The following is a 16846-nucleotide window of genomic DNA, read 5'->3' on the forward strand; positions in this document are numbered from 1 at the left end:
GAGAAGTTCCTATGGAGAAAGGTACAAGTCTTCCTATGGAGAAAGGTACACATCATTATCTATTGTTATTTATTGATTGTTTGTGAGAATCATAGGTTTCAAGATCCTGTTGTTTCCTATCATTGATAGTCTAGGAAACCCCTTAAGAATTTTTACAACTCCATCATTCACCTCATAGCTAAAATTACATTAAATTTATCTTATTTCCATGCAGTCCCATTGACCTTCCATACCTTCTGCAGTTAACTTTAAAACTAAATTTTGTTGTAAGGACCACAAAAACAAACCCAGCTCCTCCAAAGCTACAAACTTTCCCTAGTTTCCATTTATAAACGGCCAAATCCAAGTGCCTGGGATTATACAAAACTGTTTCTGCAATTCTCTTAATTTTCCCGTTAGTCTTTTCTGATTTTGCCAAATCATTGTTCAATATATATATATATGTTTGTTATTTGTGTTTCCTAAGCAGTGTTTGCATTGAATGGAAAGTTTAAACGAAATAATGATTAAATAATTATTAAATTTTAAAATACAAATCTCAACAATCAGAGTGGCGCAGCGGAAGCGTGGTGGGCCCATAACCCACAGGTCCCTGGATCGAAACCAGGCTCTGATAAAACAGAGAAGCTTCCACTTAATGTTTTTAAACTCTAGTTTCTGCCAAGTTTTTACGCTATTTTTTGTGCAATGAAAAAGAAGTGCCTTCACTATTTAATATTTTCAAATAACAACAAAAGTGATATATAATATGCCTGTGTGTATATATATATATATATATTCGTTAAACAATACTTAAAATTCATTTGGATTTTTAAATATATTTTAAATCTCTGATGAAATGCCAAAATTTACACTGGTTTTGGGGAAAATTATCTGATTTTTTTTTCTTATTTTGGTCGTGACTGGGAACACCTTACACATTACCAATGGATTATGCTCTGGGGCCTTGGACGTGATATTAGAAGATTCTTTGGGCGTGATCAAAGTTTGGGTTTATCATGGTCTTTGGAATAAAATTATGAAACCTTTTTCCTATCTTTTAACAACATGTAAGGTCAATATGTATACAGATGGTTAAAAATATGTTTTATGAAATAGTTTAAAGTTAATGGATTACATAGTTTTTGAATTTGTGCTTTTTGTATTATTAGAATAATATTTTAATAAGTTAAGTTAATAGGTTAATTATGTTAAAAAATAATTAACATCATTATATATAATACTAAAAAATTTAATGTATATTTAATACATATATAATTTTACATAATAAATTTTGTAACAATTAATTTTGATCTAATAATATATTTTTACATATATAAATTTTATATTTAATACACATGCCTATGGGATCCACGGATTGCCAATTGATAAGCCCATAAGCTTCTTACCAATCCATATGAACAGGTTATCAATGTAAACTTCATATGGATTATAAACCATATGTGGTTATATGTAAGAATATGTTTGGTTTTTTCTTCTCACCGTCGGGTATATTGAAAAAATATTGGATGCAGCAAGAAAATTCCTAAAATCAAAGGGTTAATTAACTTGGTGAATTTGGTTCAATTCAAGCCTTTTCTGGATCTTCTCTTCGAGTGAGATATCATACTTTGTACCTGTGCTCTATCATATCCAACACTAAAACTGACGGAGACAAAGGCAGTTTGATATATTTGTACATGTTTTCTTAGGTGAGTTTTGTTGCTCAAGTGTGTCTATAATTATAAACATATACAGTGTGTACATGTTTGTTGTTTAATACACTCTGCATATCTTATTTGCATCCATATGTGTAATGAAACAACGTTGTAATTTACAAATTGAAAAACAGGCTTGTACTCCGTATAAAAATGCAGTACACAGACACTTAGGAGATGTTTGATAGAAGAGAAATTTTGAGTTTTCTGAGGTCCTGAAATCTTTCTTTTTTTAAGTTTAAATTTTCTTTTATTATAATAAAAATATCATGTTATTTTTATTAATATAACAAGTAATTAAAATAACCAATAAAAATATCACATAACTTTCTAATTTTAAGAAAACCTATTTAAATGCTTTCAATGGTCAATCAAATCAATTTTACTTATTCTCACCAAATGATTCTCAAAATTTATTATTTCTATTTCTAAAAATCATGATCCTCTAGCATAAAAAAAAACTTATCCCTGTCAAAGGTCCTCTTATATTAAAGAATTGAGTAAAAATACAAGAGTTGATGTGAGCACACACATCATAAAGATCAAAGAACAGGAGAGGAGTATTATAAAAGTAATTTCATTGTATCTGATTCAGAAGATAAAAGATACAACAGGAGTATATAGATGCTCGTTATTTTTAAAGCACATTACATTATATTTCTTAATGGTGCATGTGGACGGGTAATTATAAACATACACTTCATTTTCTTGCATTTCATCTCATTTTTCTTATTATTTTCCCCTACCTTCTTCATTAAATTACATTATATTTATCATCTTCTCTCTCTATTTTTTCTTTCTTCTCTCTATCTCTCTCTTCCCTCTACTCTAAAATTGAACTGACGTTTAACATTATTTTATATATTTTAAGATCCTCCGATAGGTGATTCTTTCTTTCTATGTTTTTTTTCTTGGTAATTCTTCTTTTTTTTCTCTTTATTTTTTATATTTTGGAGTAGGAGTTTTATAAATTAGAGTTCATAGTAAACATTTCACTTAGAATGTATATTTAGTTGTTTAATTTGGAGCATATATTCGGGGGAAGATCTGGTATGTGGAATATTGATCTAAAATCTAAATTGTGTGTGGAATATGTGCATTTACATGGAGTTCAAATGTCTTGGTTGCTTGCTGAATTTTTACTTCTTGCTCTATATTCTATTCAAACCATGGAAATTTTGCTCGCAGTCCAATATTGATCTAATTTCTAGAACACACATATAAGCAAATATCCTTATGTCAGTTGAAATGAGTTCACTTGTTTGCGAGGATAGTGCATTCTGTTCTGATCAATGAACAAATTAACTGTAGTTTTATTTTATCTATTAGGTATCACAATTTGTTGAAATTTGATTATAAAACTTGCTAGTAGTATCTATGCTATTCTATATGTTTTACTTTGTTTGGATATGAATATTTTGAAATGTGCATCTGTGGGATCAATGTAAGGTGAATGAAAGGTGAATAGCCTTGTTTGTGAAAACTATGCAACATGCATGTTATGATCATTTTATAACTATGCATTCAATTAAATGGATATTATATATCTTCCTTTTCCTATTATTATGTGTTTTTTTATAACTAATATTATATTGGAGGGAGAATGAGGAATCGAATACTGCAATATGACAATGAGGGATTGTTAGCTTAGTCAGACTGATGTCACACTTTCTTAGAATTCTTGAACTTAATTCATGGTGCATCACTAAAATGCTAATTTGCTTAAATAATCTTCATATGCGATTAATGACATATCCGGGAATGTAAGATACCAAGGATACAAGATGGAACGCTAACTAGTACCACATTTCAAACACAATAACCTTGAATTCAAATCACAAGGTTTTTATTTATATATATATATATATATATATATATATTTGGATTGTAATTTTAAACAACACATGGAATCCACACAATCTGAAAAGAAGCTGAGATATTGATATCTTCATGTAGCCACTCCTCCATTTCTAGTTGTCACTCCTGTTAGGTTTGCCTGAATTGAAACCCACCTGAAATGTATTCATGTCAGCAAAATTTTCTGAAAAACACAAAGACGATATACTCTGTTTTCAGTAAAAGAGAAAAATTTTAAATTAATATATATGGTATGGTACCTCAGTGGAAGGAGCAGGAACCCAATCATTGGTTGCTGGATTGCCCTTGCAAGAGTGATGGCAACCAGTGTCATTATCTGGTTCTATGTGAAAGTCATTTCCATTTTTCTCTACTTTGATAAATCCTGTTCCAGTCTGTGGATGACACATTCATGAATTGTTTAACATAAATAATTGATATTGCATTATATAATTATTTTTTTCATTTATTGTTTTCTTCTGTATCTACAACAACAAAAGTCTTATTTTATTGTACGGGGTCGATTGCATGTATCACAAAATCTCAATGAACTCAGTGAAAGAACAAATTCTCAAAAATGTTTATTTACTATTATATTCCCCGCAACAATTTCTTTCTCCATCCTTTTTGGCCTTTCTCTATCATTTTCTCATGGTTAAAAACCATACAATATTCTCTCAGAAACAATTTTCATTCATGTAACGCCTATGATTTTTTGTAAAAGGATTTAGATGCTATCATATTACTAATATAAAAATTATCTATTATAAATGTTTATTACTTTTGCTTTTCTATCTTGTTTATTTAACCCATGACATTGTCATGCTAATAAATAAGGAGAAAGAGCCAAATCTAATTTGTAAATGCTAAACACAAGCCTAGGTAACCTGTTGAATATAAAGTCTTCATTACAAGGACACATGGTTTCAATATTTTGCAATCAAATTCAATGAAACGAGTATATAAATTAATGCAGATATGTATTTGCGAGACACATCAAATATTTTGAGAAGAATGCATGCAAGTAGGATTGAACTGAATACCGTATGGTGGTGTTTGTCCACGCTGTTGAGATCTTGGTAATACTCTGTTTCCACAAATTCTTCCGGTACTTGACTTCCATTGTACACCAATTTCTGAATACAATTACAGGAGTAAAAGGATTCAATGAAATCAAAATTAAAGTCTATACATAATATCTTAGCTTATAAATAAATAACAGATCTTTTTTTTTTTTTTGGGTCAGAACACGGTGTGTAACTGTTGTTAGTCTAAGAAAAATTCTGCTGTTAAATGAGTTATTCCACATCTGAACACAATGAGATCTTACCACTACGTCAACCCTTTTGTTAAATAAATAACAGATCTAGCCCATACGAAGATTATTTAAAAGAAAAACATAATTTGTATAACTCAAAGTCTCAAAATCAGAAGTGAATCAGGTAACTAATAATCTGGGTACTTATTCAAGATTATTTTTATATTAAGTTCAAAAAGTAATGCTAAGTAACATGACAAGCGTGTGTAGTCCAACGGTTAGGACGGGACGCAATTTTCATTTTTTATTACTTCTTTTGTTATTATTCTATAAAAGTGAAATTATGAAGAAGAAAAAAATAGAGATGATATTTGGAACTAACCTTCTCTTGGGGATCATTCTGGAGGAGTTGGAATTGTGTTAATTCTGGTATAGTTAAAGAAGAGTGATGGGCATTGGAGAAAGCATCGACATATTGAGCTGAATAGTCACTTCGTTGAGGCTTTGTGTGGCGTTGTGGTGCGACTCCATCAAAGTACTCTCTGGTCTTTGCTTCTATGGTGGCTTCTTCCTCTGCTGAGAGGTGGATGTCACTCCTGTTTGGCCTTGTGTAGCACTCCATTTTTTGTCCAAAGTTTTCCTCACCTACCTTTTGTTGTGCAATGAAAACTTGTTCAATGGGATGTGTATTTGTAAGAGTTGGTGGCTCTGGCAGATATTTTTGGAGCTGACATTTCTTCTAGTTGGTACGTCCTCAAAAATATCCCTTTGAGACCCTTTTTCCATGCAAAATATCTAGGAAATCTTATCCATTTGGGTTTCATGCTAGACAAGGCCAACTTTCCTACACGTTTAGGGAGAAATAAAGTTAACCAGTTACCTTGTAATAATTAACCACAAAATTCATGAAAAGTCCTGTAAATGTAGTGAATAGGGTCGGTTGGTTGTAACCATAATAACATCTTTATCTTATCTCAAATAAAAGAAAATAAATCGGCATAATTAAAAAGTAGTTAATTATATTTAATTAAACTAATTTTAATTAAAAATTAAACTTTTATTTGATTTATTTTTTTATTGAAATTTAATATTAAGAATAAAATGAGTTATTTGTACTAAAATTTGAATTAAATAAAGATTGTTTTAAAGATAATAATATTAAATGAGGTAAAATTAGTTAAAATTTTATTATATTTAAGAACAAGAAAATATTTGTGTGTTATACAATTAGTTAATTCATATGTTTTTTTTAATTTATTAATAATTTTTTAATAGTAAATATTTTTTATTTATATAAAAAATATACGAATTATATAATTCGTATGAGTTATATTAAAATTAATTGTCACAAAATTTATTATTTAAATTTACATGTGTATTAAATATATATTAAAATTTTTACTGTTATATATAACAATATTATTTATTTTATATCATAATTAACCTATTAATTTAGTTGGTTAATGCTTCATGCTAACACTTATAGATCAAGTGATTCATATCACTCACACGGATCAAGTGATTCGTATATATAACTCATACATGAAGGACATTTTAAGAAATTCACTTTCTATGCTGGGTGCAGAAACAATATGCCTTCTGCACCTAGCAACACCCAAAAACCTGCGGACTCAAGTAGCTCGTTCTGCGAGGCCCGTAATCAAACGAGCTTTGTTTTAGCGAGCCCGTGGACTAAACAAGTATGCCTGCATCTACCAAAAAAATTAAAAAAACAAATTTTAAAAATCTAAAAGTTATTTACAAATCCTTTTATAAACAGTCGTCTAAAAACATCAAATTAAAAAAGTGACTAAAAATTAAATTAAAAATCCTTTTATTATCATTTTATAGTTCAATTAATCAATGCAGGTCTGAGAAGTTTTATTTATATATTTTAGTTTGGTGTTGGCTATTTTGAAATGTATCTAATTTGAAGTAGAACGGCTCCTATTCTTTCTTTTTTTTTGGTTAGTCTAGTTTTTATTTTGATTTTACTTTTACTAAATAAAAAAATATTTTTTAATTAAGACATGAAAAACCTATGATTTTTCTACGAGACCCACAGTCAAACCTGTTTAACCCACAAGTTAAACAAGCCAAGATAAAAAACCCACAATTTAAATAGATTCATAAAATTAAAGCTCATATACCATGAAGACCGCAGAGATTATGTGGGTGGCTCTCGGGCAAACCCAAAATGCACACTAACACACAATTCTTTATCCCTCAATTGAATTATCTCTTTTTTAGTCTAAGGTTAGAAACTAATTTGCTTACTATCTCTTGTTGTTAAGAAAATTTTCCATAAAAAAATCAAAATACAAATTATTATTATTATTTTATATGTAAATACAACATTATCTTACATCATTACATCAATAATTTGTTATCCTTCAATTCTTTAACTTCCATAATTATTGGTTGAGATGATTTTTTTTTTCATTTATTTTTCCTTTAACTATGTAACCATTATCAACAGCTATTCTCTTAACTTTTCATTTGTCTTTTAACTTTTTTCAATATATATAGAGAGAATATGCCCCTTTTCCACTGGTATGAATATTGTTATATATATTTTCTGTATTTTTTTATTGAACTTTTCATGTTCCGTTTTTATCATTAAATAGGAAAATATAAATTTTATAACATTTTTCTTTGTTCTTTTCCACATATAAAAGTCCAAAAATTATATATTTGACCTATATTTTATGCATAACAAACAATTAACAATGAGAAACTCTTGGGTAACAGCCAAAGGATATTACACTAAGAATGTCCTCTTCTGTCTCCACACAACACAGTTGGCTGCATTTCCTTATCTCATCACATGCTCTCACTACAAGCAATTACTAACCCAATCCCAATCAGCTCCACTTTTTCCATTCCATCCATACATTGTCACCACCACATTAATTGCAGAACACAACCACCCCCACTCTAACAACTGCCACCGTCAGCCGCAGCACGCCGCCACATTACTCCGGCAACAGGTCAACCATCTCTCTCTTTCTCCTTACATTGTAGTCCCTACTCCCTAGTGTTACCTTACCAAGCCATTGCTTTATCTTTTCATGTTTTCTTTTCTCATTTTAGTAGTCCCTCCCTAGTGCCCATTCCCCCTCTTCTTAAAAACTGGAACTCAACACCAGTACTATTTAATTCCCAATTATTATCAGTATGTATTTGGAGGTTGATATTAAAATTAATTTTGAGGTGATATGGTTTAGATTGAGATGTTTTATTATAATATTAACTTAGGAATAAAATTTATTATAAAATTTTGAATTTAACATAAAAATTATTTAAAATTAATTTAATCTAGAATTAATTCTAAATTTTTCTTTAAAATTCTTGTTCAAATAAAACTAAATATGTGAAAATCAGAAAATATATTCAAATAGATATATGTACATTACCTCTTGTATACGGCGTAGTTATAGCTCATTCAATTTTACACATTCTCACCTATATCCCATTTGATAGTTAGGTAACTACTAGTAGTTCATAAGAAAGGAAACTTTTATCATCTTGTATGAAAAATTGAAAACATAATAAGAAATTAACATTATGTATTTTTTAAAAAAGATGTCTTTTATATATCAAGAAAGAATATAAAAATCATTCAATAATTATTTTACATTGCATATCTATGAGAGAAGCCTTTGTAGGTGGTCTCTGACACTGTTGGCAGAATCCAGCAAGTCACATTCTCGCAAACACACACAACACGTATTCCCAATATGCATTACTAAATTTTTTATGGCACTATTATTGAGTCACACTGGTCTGGTCCCACTTGCACATTCACTTGCCACCATTTCTGAGCTTCACTCTTTTCTCTCACACACAACACAACGCATCTCAAGACAAGACCAATGACGAGAAAGGTCTCGAATTTCTCGGATCTGATCCAAAGGGTCACCGCCTCCTGCCTCCTCCACCCCCTCGCCACCGCCGCCGCCAAGGAAGACGACAACTCGCCCTACGAGTCCGAGGAAGAAGTAGAGAATGACGAGGATTACGAGGAGGAAGACAACGAGGAGTACGAGGAGGAAGAGAGAATGTTGGGGCCCTTGAAGGCTTTCAAAGTAAAACAGATGGAGGTGCTGATGGAGGAAGTGTTCGACACGGTGTCGTCGATGAAGAGGGCTTACGTGAGGCTTCAGGAGGCGCATTCGCCGTGGGACCCGGAGAGGATGCGAGCTGCTGACGTGGCGGTGGTGGCGGAGCTTCGGAAGCTCGCCGTGCTCAGGGAGAGGTTCCGGCGGAGCGGCGGCGGCGGCGGGAGGAAGAAGGGCAGGAGAAGAGGTGGCGGCGGCCGCAATGGGGTGGCGTCGGTGAGGGAGGTAGTGGCACCGTACGAGGCGGTGGTGGAGGAGCTGAAGAAGGAGGTGAAGGTGAAGGATTTGGAGGTGAAGAATCTGAGGGAGAAGCTTGATAGTGCTGTTGCTCTCACTACTAATGGAAGTGCTGAAAAGAAGCCTGGGAGGTCTCTGTCTAAGAGGAAACTGGGAATTCAAGGTACATTTTTCAATATGCTAACTACTTTTTATTTTATTTAACAGAAAAGATGCTTCTTCTTTTTTAATGAAATTGCGGTGTTTAGATTTAGATGGATGGAATATTCAGAAAAATTAGAAAAGGAAAGTGGAAAGTCTCTTTTTGTTTTATTTTGTTGCTTTGAACTTGGAAGTGTGTTTAATTCAAAATAAAGTAGAGAAGTGTATGACTTTTGTTCGAATTGATTCTTGGATGTGAATGGTTTGGCTTTTGGGAAACTCCTGCATTGCGTGGTTTTGGGTTTCAGAAGCTCCTTCAAGCTAAACCATAGTTAAGTGTGTGTTTGGTTGAAGTGTGAACTGTGAAGTATGAGAAATAATTTTATCTCAAACCTGATTTTAGTATTTTTAGATGAAAGTTTGTAAAACTGATTTTCAAATGACATGATTTATGTTGGGATTTTTTTTTTTCTTTTTTTCTTTCAAAAAGCTAATTAGTAGTGAAACTCAATATAATTTTTTTCATTCAATGTAGAGCTACCTTGAGGTACTTCAATTCTGAATCCAAAATTAATTTCTTGGCATAGAACCAAATATGTGAAATTTTACTCAAAATCATATTAGTTGATATTTTAATGTAATTTTGGATCATCTAACGTGAATCCAAACATGCCAAAACTTGATTTTAAGTGATAGAATAGAAGTAGTTTTTGCATTAGGTTGCAAAATTTACAGAGTTTTAGATCAAACTTGCTTTTAGAGTAAAAATATCCAAATTTGGGAAATCAATCTGACAAAGTCAATTTTGTAAATTCTGGCCGAAACAAACATTAAGACTTGCTAGAAGAGGAAATGAATGGAGGATCTCATTCTCTAAATTTGTGAAATTCTATCTGCAGCAATGGCAGCAGTACCAACCCCTGAACTCTTTGAAGCAACGATGATGCAAGTGAGAGAATCCTCAAAGTCTTTCACATCTCTGCTTCTGTCTCTCATGCACAATGCACATTGGGACATAACAGCTGCAGTTCGTTCCATTGAAGCTGCTACCGCCTCCACTGATAAATTCCATAACACTTCTTCAACCACATCCATTGTCTCGGCTTACCATGCCAAGTATGCCCTTGAATCCTACATATCCAGGAAAATCTTCCAAGGGTTTGACCACGAGACTTTCTACATGGACGGAAGCCTCTCCTCGCTCCTCAACCCCGACCAGTTTCGCCGCGATTGCTTCACTCAGTACCGTGACATGAAGTCCATGGATCCAACTGAGCTTCTTGGAATCTTGCCAACATGTCATTTTGGCAAATTCTGTTCCAAGAAGTACCTTGCCATTGTCCATCCCAAGATGGAGGAGTCCTTGTTTGGGAACTTGGAGCAGCACAGTCATGTCCAAGCAGGGAACCACCCCAGGAGTGAGTTCTACAATGAGTTTCTAGGGGTGGCCAAGACAGTGTGGTTGCTTCATTTACTGGCATTCTCGTTGAACCCTGCACCAAGTCAGTTTGAGGCAAGCCGTGGAGCTGAGTTCCATCCCCAGTATATGGACAGTGTAGTGAAATTTTCAGGCGGCCGAGTGCCGGCTGGTCAGGTTGTAGGGTTTCCGGTTAGCCCTGGATTTAAGCTTGGGAATGGTTCTGTTATAAAGGCCAGAGTTTATTTGATAGCCAGAACATAAAGTTTTTCTGAGGGGAAATTCTTTTTGCACCACTTTATTTCTCTGGTTCCACCCTCTCACTTATTTTTCATTCCATAAATTAGTTTCTAGAATACTAGAGACTAATTTCCAAAATGGAAAAAAACAAAAAACAAAAAAAAAGTAGAGGAATGTGAAGAGAATAAAGAGGGTGCAAATAGAATTACTCTTTAGTTAGACATGTTTTAAAGAAAATGATTTGAGTAATGAGTGATCCAAATATTGCTGTTGATGTAATATGAAAAATCCTTAGGCTGGTTTATTGATTTCCAGGTGATTGAATCTGACCTTGAAGTGACTGTGACATAGTCCATTCCCAAATCTATATTAGCAAGCTATTTTTTGAATCTCTCCAAATTATTGACTTGCAAACGAGAGGAAGGATAATTATTATAATCCCAAAGGCCAAGATTATCTGGGTTCTTGCATGGAACCAACAAAATTCAATATTCATTCTAAAATGACAATAGACCCTATTACTCTTAAGTATTCATACATGTTTCATTTCATTTGTCTATTCAATGAGCCGGGAAATACGCAACTTATTTCCCAGAAAAACATTTGTCTATTCAATCCAGCACAGTGAATGCCTTTCAAGTAAATGTAATTTTCATGGTCTGTTCATTGTGGCTAAGAATGTTTGAATTGTGGCGTCCACATAGCACAAGTAGGAGACAAAGCTAATTTGACTGTTTATTCTTCGACTAAGAATATATGAAGCGTGACGTCCATCCACACGGCAGAAGTAAATGTAGAAAGACCAACCACCTTTCTCCTCTAACAAATCTGTTGTTCATCTGATAGCAATCACCGGAGAAAGAACACTATATCTGCTTGGTGAATCTTAATCATGAATAGAAACAAGAATTATCCTCTTACAGCTCTCTTTGCCTGTCACAGGAATAAGTAACACTTTTAATATTGACAAGCAGTTTCATATAGTAAGAAAGCAAAAGTATCTTTTGTAATTTACAAGGCCAATTTTACGGGAAAATTCACAGATGTCTACACCCAAGGTGGGTCTAGAATTGTAATTTAGATTCTCTGAAGTAAGAAAGCATGACAGCATGTTAAGTGAAAAAGTACGAGTGTATCCACCCTTGGTTTGAAACAGGATCATTCTACTTGGCTATAACAACTTTCACACAAAAGCTCTACTTATTTGATTCTGATCAAGGTGAAAAAATAAGTTACAGAAAGCTATTTTCTCTACAAGACATGTAATAGTAAAAGCTGAAGCAGAAGGAAAAAAACATTTAAAATATTGATTAGACTAAGTACAATTTGCTAGCAGTGTAATTGAACATATTACAAGTGGCTTAAACATTTAAGCAGGACATTTTGTAAGTGGTTAACTAGGTGTAATACGATATATAAATTACATAAGAATATAAAGATAACACAAACAGCATAGCCAAGATAAGATGTATATCTTACTTGTTCAAGGGTAAGAAACAAAATTACATTCCAGATTCCCACTCGACCAAAATTAGGTAGGAAACCTTTATAGAAGGCCAAAAATCCCTGCAATACATTTATGATATGAGTTCAAGCTGTACAGATAAAAAGATAAACTTTATGCAGACCTTCATATTAACTTGTTTATCGAACTAAAAACCTCGTGGCAACTGTTAAAAATATTTTCAGTTTGTTCAAGGATCAGAACAACAAAGCTTGCAGTAAGTATGAAAAGCAATATTCATTGTTGGGGGATTAAGTGCGCTGCTCAATAGCCTCTTTAACTATGCACTAAAATTTTTGTGTCCGGTCTCCCATGTCACATCATATAATTAATGTCTTTACCAGGGACATTTATAAAACAATATAGACAACCAAATTAAAAAATCAAAATTAAAAAAATAGCAACAAAAAGGTGCTAACTATTGTAAGAAATCTTTCAATTTCCCTAGGTTTCTAGATTTTAAACACCAATTATAATATCAATGACCAAATCAAATAAAGAAATTCACAAACCTCATTAAGCAAAGTCTTGAGAAAGCAGTCAAATGTGCTTTTGTAGGTTGAATCCCCCATCATCCTGGATTTCACCTGGAGAATTATGAGCATGGATATAAGTCAACCCTTGATTCATAAAAGTAGAATGTGCTTATTCATTGGAATTTCACCAATATTGTTTAGGAAACTTGCAATAGTTCTCGAATTTCACAATTCCAAGTTACTTATAATTTCCTTTTTTCTGTCTCTTTTCATTTATAAACAGGACTATCATTGATATCGATGATATGTTCTACTCAAGCATAAGTGTAGACTGCAGACAAACCAAAAAGGGGAGAGGAAAGGGGGCTAGGGTAGCACCTACCACATCAACAGGAGAGCCAATAAAGACAGCAAAAAGACCTGCACCTAAGCCAGCAAGTAGGTGAGTATAGACATTGTCCATGAACCCTGGAATTTTCAAAATCGTCTGCATAAGTTTAAAGAATCAGAGCAGCATTGCAATTAAAGTTTATGTAAGGATGTAATTCGAATTATAGGAAAAATCCAATTTAGAATACCCTATAATGTGATTACCCGTTTCACTTTATCATAGCTTGCTAATTCAGCAGCATTTATAATTGCGTTCCTAGCTATATTGGGCCCAAGACCAGTCCACAAGGCCCCTATCCCTTCCTAGTTTAACAAAAAAAATATAGAGAGAATTAGACTCGATTAGTATATTACTATATTTACAACATATAGAGAGAAACGAAGACCAAAATAACTATAAGAAAGGCTTACTTGTCTCAGTATAGTTAAATATGCATCTATAGCGCCAGAATAACGCCTAGGTACCCCAGATGGCAATTGACCTTCAGCTTGAAGCCTAACTTTGACTAGATCAGTCGGATTAGCAATTGTGATTGCCAAAGCACCTATCACAAGTTCAAAAAAGTGAGTCAATGACTATGACATATAATATAATACAAAACATACATATATTATATCTATGGGGAATGCTAAGTTCCTCACCTTTGTGTAGAAGTAGAATTCTCCACACCTTGAATTGGATAAGGAACCACTCTCTTTATTTAGAAGGAAAATACAACTTGTGAGCATTTAAATCTTATTGTTAAAAGAAAGACAAATCTAATTAATTCCCTTCTTAATTTCCTTGCCTATTAGCATTTCCCATACCTCCAATTTACAAGCTTTTTCTTTTTTCAACTTCTATTATAAGAATGTAAAGTCATTAAGTCTAAATTTACAATATGCAGTTACTATTTCACATTTATGATAAAGTCTTGTGCTACAATATCAAGATGAGGAAGTTGCTTGATAAATAACAAATATATAAAAACACAGCTAAAGTTTTAATTTTCATGTAAATGGGGGAAATGAACATAATTCAAGCATTATTTTCCTTTTAAATTATAATGACTTTTTTGTCCCATTGAAACCAGGGAGGAGGCTAATTTCCACACAAAGGTGAGAAGGTCAATGAATGCCACGCAATCTGAAGAAACAGAACTGTTCAGAAGTACTCACCAGTCAGCAGAGCAGCCAGTATCATATGGTACAACGGAACCTCTCCAACAAATGCACTACCAACGAGAAATGTTTTCACCTGTTCATGATTCAGTTCAAATGTGCAACCAATGTTCTTCCAATGACAGTCTTATTCAATGAAAGTTAGATATTTATACTCACAGGATCATATAACCCAATTCTTAAGCCCCCATATAAACATTGGCGGTGTAAACCAGGAACAATGCCTTTCCACAGGGCAGATATACCCTCTTCTCTAGCAATGGTCTTAACTGTGCCCAGCAAGCCCTTGTATTTAGGTAAACCCACTCCCTCATCAACCCCTACCTTCTTTTGGAGTTGAAGCCTGACCTTAGCGGTGTCCAGAGGAATGGTACAAAACTACACAAAACCCAAGCACAAAGGAATTATTAGAATTACTTTCTGACAGACACGTTTCTATCTTAAAGTTCTATAGAAGACTTGGGATAGAATATTGACATAAAGGAATTCATTTATCAATAATCTAACTTTAAAAAAGCAGAAATGAAACATGTAGAGAAATTTGAAGCATGATAACTAGCTTTTTTTAGAGTTTAATAGGTATGCATGGTAAGTGTAAACAAACTACATTGTCAACCAATTAGAAATCATCCTTTATATGCCTATTAAGTTCAAGATAGTTATTATCAAAGTCAATAAACTTACCATACAAGAGAGTTTATGCTTAGTTGGCAGTGTAAAAACTTTATACTATTGGTGCACATTTTATTCTCTTTCTTATATAGAAAAAAGAAATTTCATTAAGGAGGAAAAGCAAAGTACAAAGCTATTGCAAAAGAAACACATAGAAACTAAGAGATTGGGTCAGGTAACTAGTCATGACAATCTATCTGTATGATAAGAGAGCATCAAGGATCAACAACGATAGGTATAAGTGGACCAGTCCGTAACCTCTCTTTGTTCACTAGGATCCCTATATTCTTTCCCCAAAAATGCTTGTTTCTAAGTATTAAGATTTAAGAATCGCAGTGTTCATGCGATTTTTTTTTTGTGATTGGAAAACAGTACCATGTAGCCGACCCCACCTAGTAGGATGAGGCGTTGTTGTTGTTGTTGTTGGAAAACAGGTGCCAAGGGGTTTACAACAACTCAGGCACTTTCCTCAACCAATTGAGCTAGATCCTTGGTTAACATATCCTAATATGCCAGCTCAAAATTTTACTTCACAATTTTTTCAATACATTGTCATTGAAAAAAATTCACACTGTCAACTAATGAAAAATAATTGTTGATATAACTTTTAAAATAATTATTGTAAAAGTCAACTTACTAAAAATGAAAGTTTATCGGATCCCGGTGTAAAAAAACTTTACACTATTTTCTCAAACTAAATACAACAAGGAACATTATATATTACATATAATGCATATTGCAAAGTGAATAACACACAATTTTCCATTTCACAATTTCTACACACAACTGAGTCCTCAATTATCTTTCCTTCGGTTTCAAACAGTACGATTCAGTTTTCTATCCAACAAAATCAAATATGCGAGAAGCTTTATTCCGAATGCTGAATCGAAATCGAAATGAAACGAAAGGAACCAGGAAGAGAAGGAAGGTTACCTCGGCGAAACAGGCGGCGAAAGCGCTGCAAAAGAAGGCTTGAGCGAACGAAATCTGGTTGGGATCTGACATTGTTGACTCTGGGAAGAAGAAGAAGAAGAAAGGATTGAGTGAGTGATTAAGAAGCTGAAGGAGAGTAGTAGCATTAACGCAAGCAACCACTTTCTGTTAAATCCAAAACTCTCCTTCAAACGAGTTATATAGTTGTTGTGTGCAGTGTTAATTGCGATACTTTCACACTCCAAATTTTCGTTCAGACCCGAGATAAAATGGTACGAAGGGAGAAATTGATGTGAATCATGAGATGCAGATGCAGTAATAAGAAAGCTACCCCCTTAATGAAAATATCGACGTTACATGGCCAAAATAATAGTGATAGTTGTTGACAACTGTCACGTTATGGTGACCTTTTTTTTTTTTTTTTTAAGTTTTATATATTCTAGTGAGAATTATAATGTTTTGAACCCGATTGATTTTTGAGTTTTTTCTGGTAAAAATTTATATTGCTACTTTGTAAAAATACGTCTCATCTCCAAATGGCCAAATCTCTAATAAGTTATATCATGAGTCGTGTTCATCTTATATTTAAGTGAATTAAGTTTTATTCAAAATATGTATATATTAAGTTACTTATCAAAAAAAAGTATTAGTGACTTTAATAAAGACAGATTTAACATGGAAATAATTGTTGTCTTGAATGTAATCTCGGGTTTTACGGTTCTCAAACAATGCAGAAGAATAA

At 33.0% G+C, this 16846-nt stretch overlaps 3 protein-coding genes and 1 non-coding gene across 4 annotated transcripts; 2 read left to right on the forward strand and 2 right to left on the reverse strand.

Moving 5' to 3' along the window:
- The first annotated feature begins 544 nt into the window (after positions 1-544).
- TRNAM-CAU lies at positions 545-616 on the forward strand. The gene has a single exon. It is a non-coding gene; the product is annotated as a tRNA-Met (tRNA).
- A 2779-nt stretch (positions 617-3395) lies between these two features.
- LOC114394416 lies at positions 3396-5536 on the reverse strand. Its single transcript, XM_028355988.1, has 4 exons — positions 5195-5536; positions 4598-4690; positions 3815-3949; positions 3396-3709 (listed from the first exon to the last, which is right to left on the reverse strand). The coding sequence occupies exons 1-4, from the start codon at positions 5432-5434 to the stop codon at positions 3668-3670; spliced, it is 510 nt and encodes a 169-aa protein (XP_028211789.1). The 5' UTR covers positions 5435-5536; the 3' UTR covers positions 3396-3667.
- A 2079-nt stretch (positions 5537-7615) lies between these two features.
- LOC114395638 (protein GRAVITROPIC IN THE LIGHT 1-like) lies at positions 7616-11367 on the forward strand. The gene is made up of 3 exons (XM_028357468.1): positions 7616-7802; positions 8679-9333; positions 10211-11367. Exons 2-3 carry the CDS (start codon positions 8688-8690, stop codon positions 10990-10992), a joined length of 1428 nt encoding a protein of 475 aa, XP_028213269.1. The 5' UTR covers positions 7616-7802; positions 8679-8687; the 3' UTR covers positions 10993-11367.
- Positions 11368-11438: 71 nt separating this feature from the next.
- On the reverse strand, positions 11439-16436 carry LOC114395639 (mitochondrial uncoupling protein 2-like). Its single transcript, XM_028357469.1, has 9 exons — positions 16105-16436; positions 14659-14877; positions 14497-14575; positions 13750-13883; positions 13543-13641; positions 13331-13435; positions 12985-13059; positions 12448-12534; positions 11439-11901 (listed from the first exon to the last, which is right to left on the reverse strand). The coding sequence occupies exons 1-9, from the start codon at positions 16174-16176 to the stop codon at positions 11878-11880; spliced, it is 894 nt and encodes a 297-aa protein (XP_028213270.1). The 5' UTR covers positions 16177-16436; the 3' UTR covers positions 11439-11877.
- Positions 16437-16846: the final 410 nt, after the last annotated feature.

This window comes from Glycine soja, chromosome 18, assembly GCF_004193775.1.
Source record: "Glycine soja cultivar W05 chromosome 18, ASM419377v2, whole genome shotgun sequence".
Lineage (NCBI taxonomy): Eukaryota > Viridiplantae > Streptophyta > Magnoliopsida > Fabales > Fabaceae > Glycine > Glycine soja.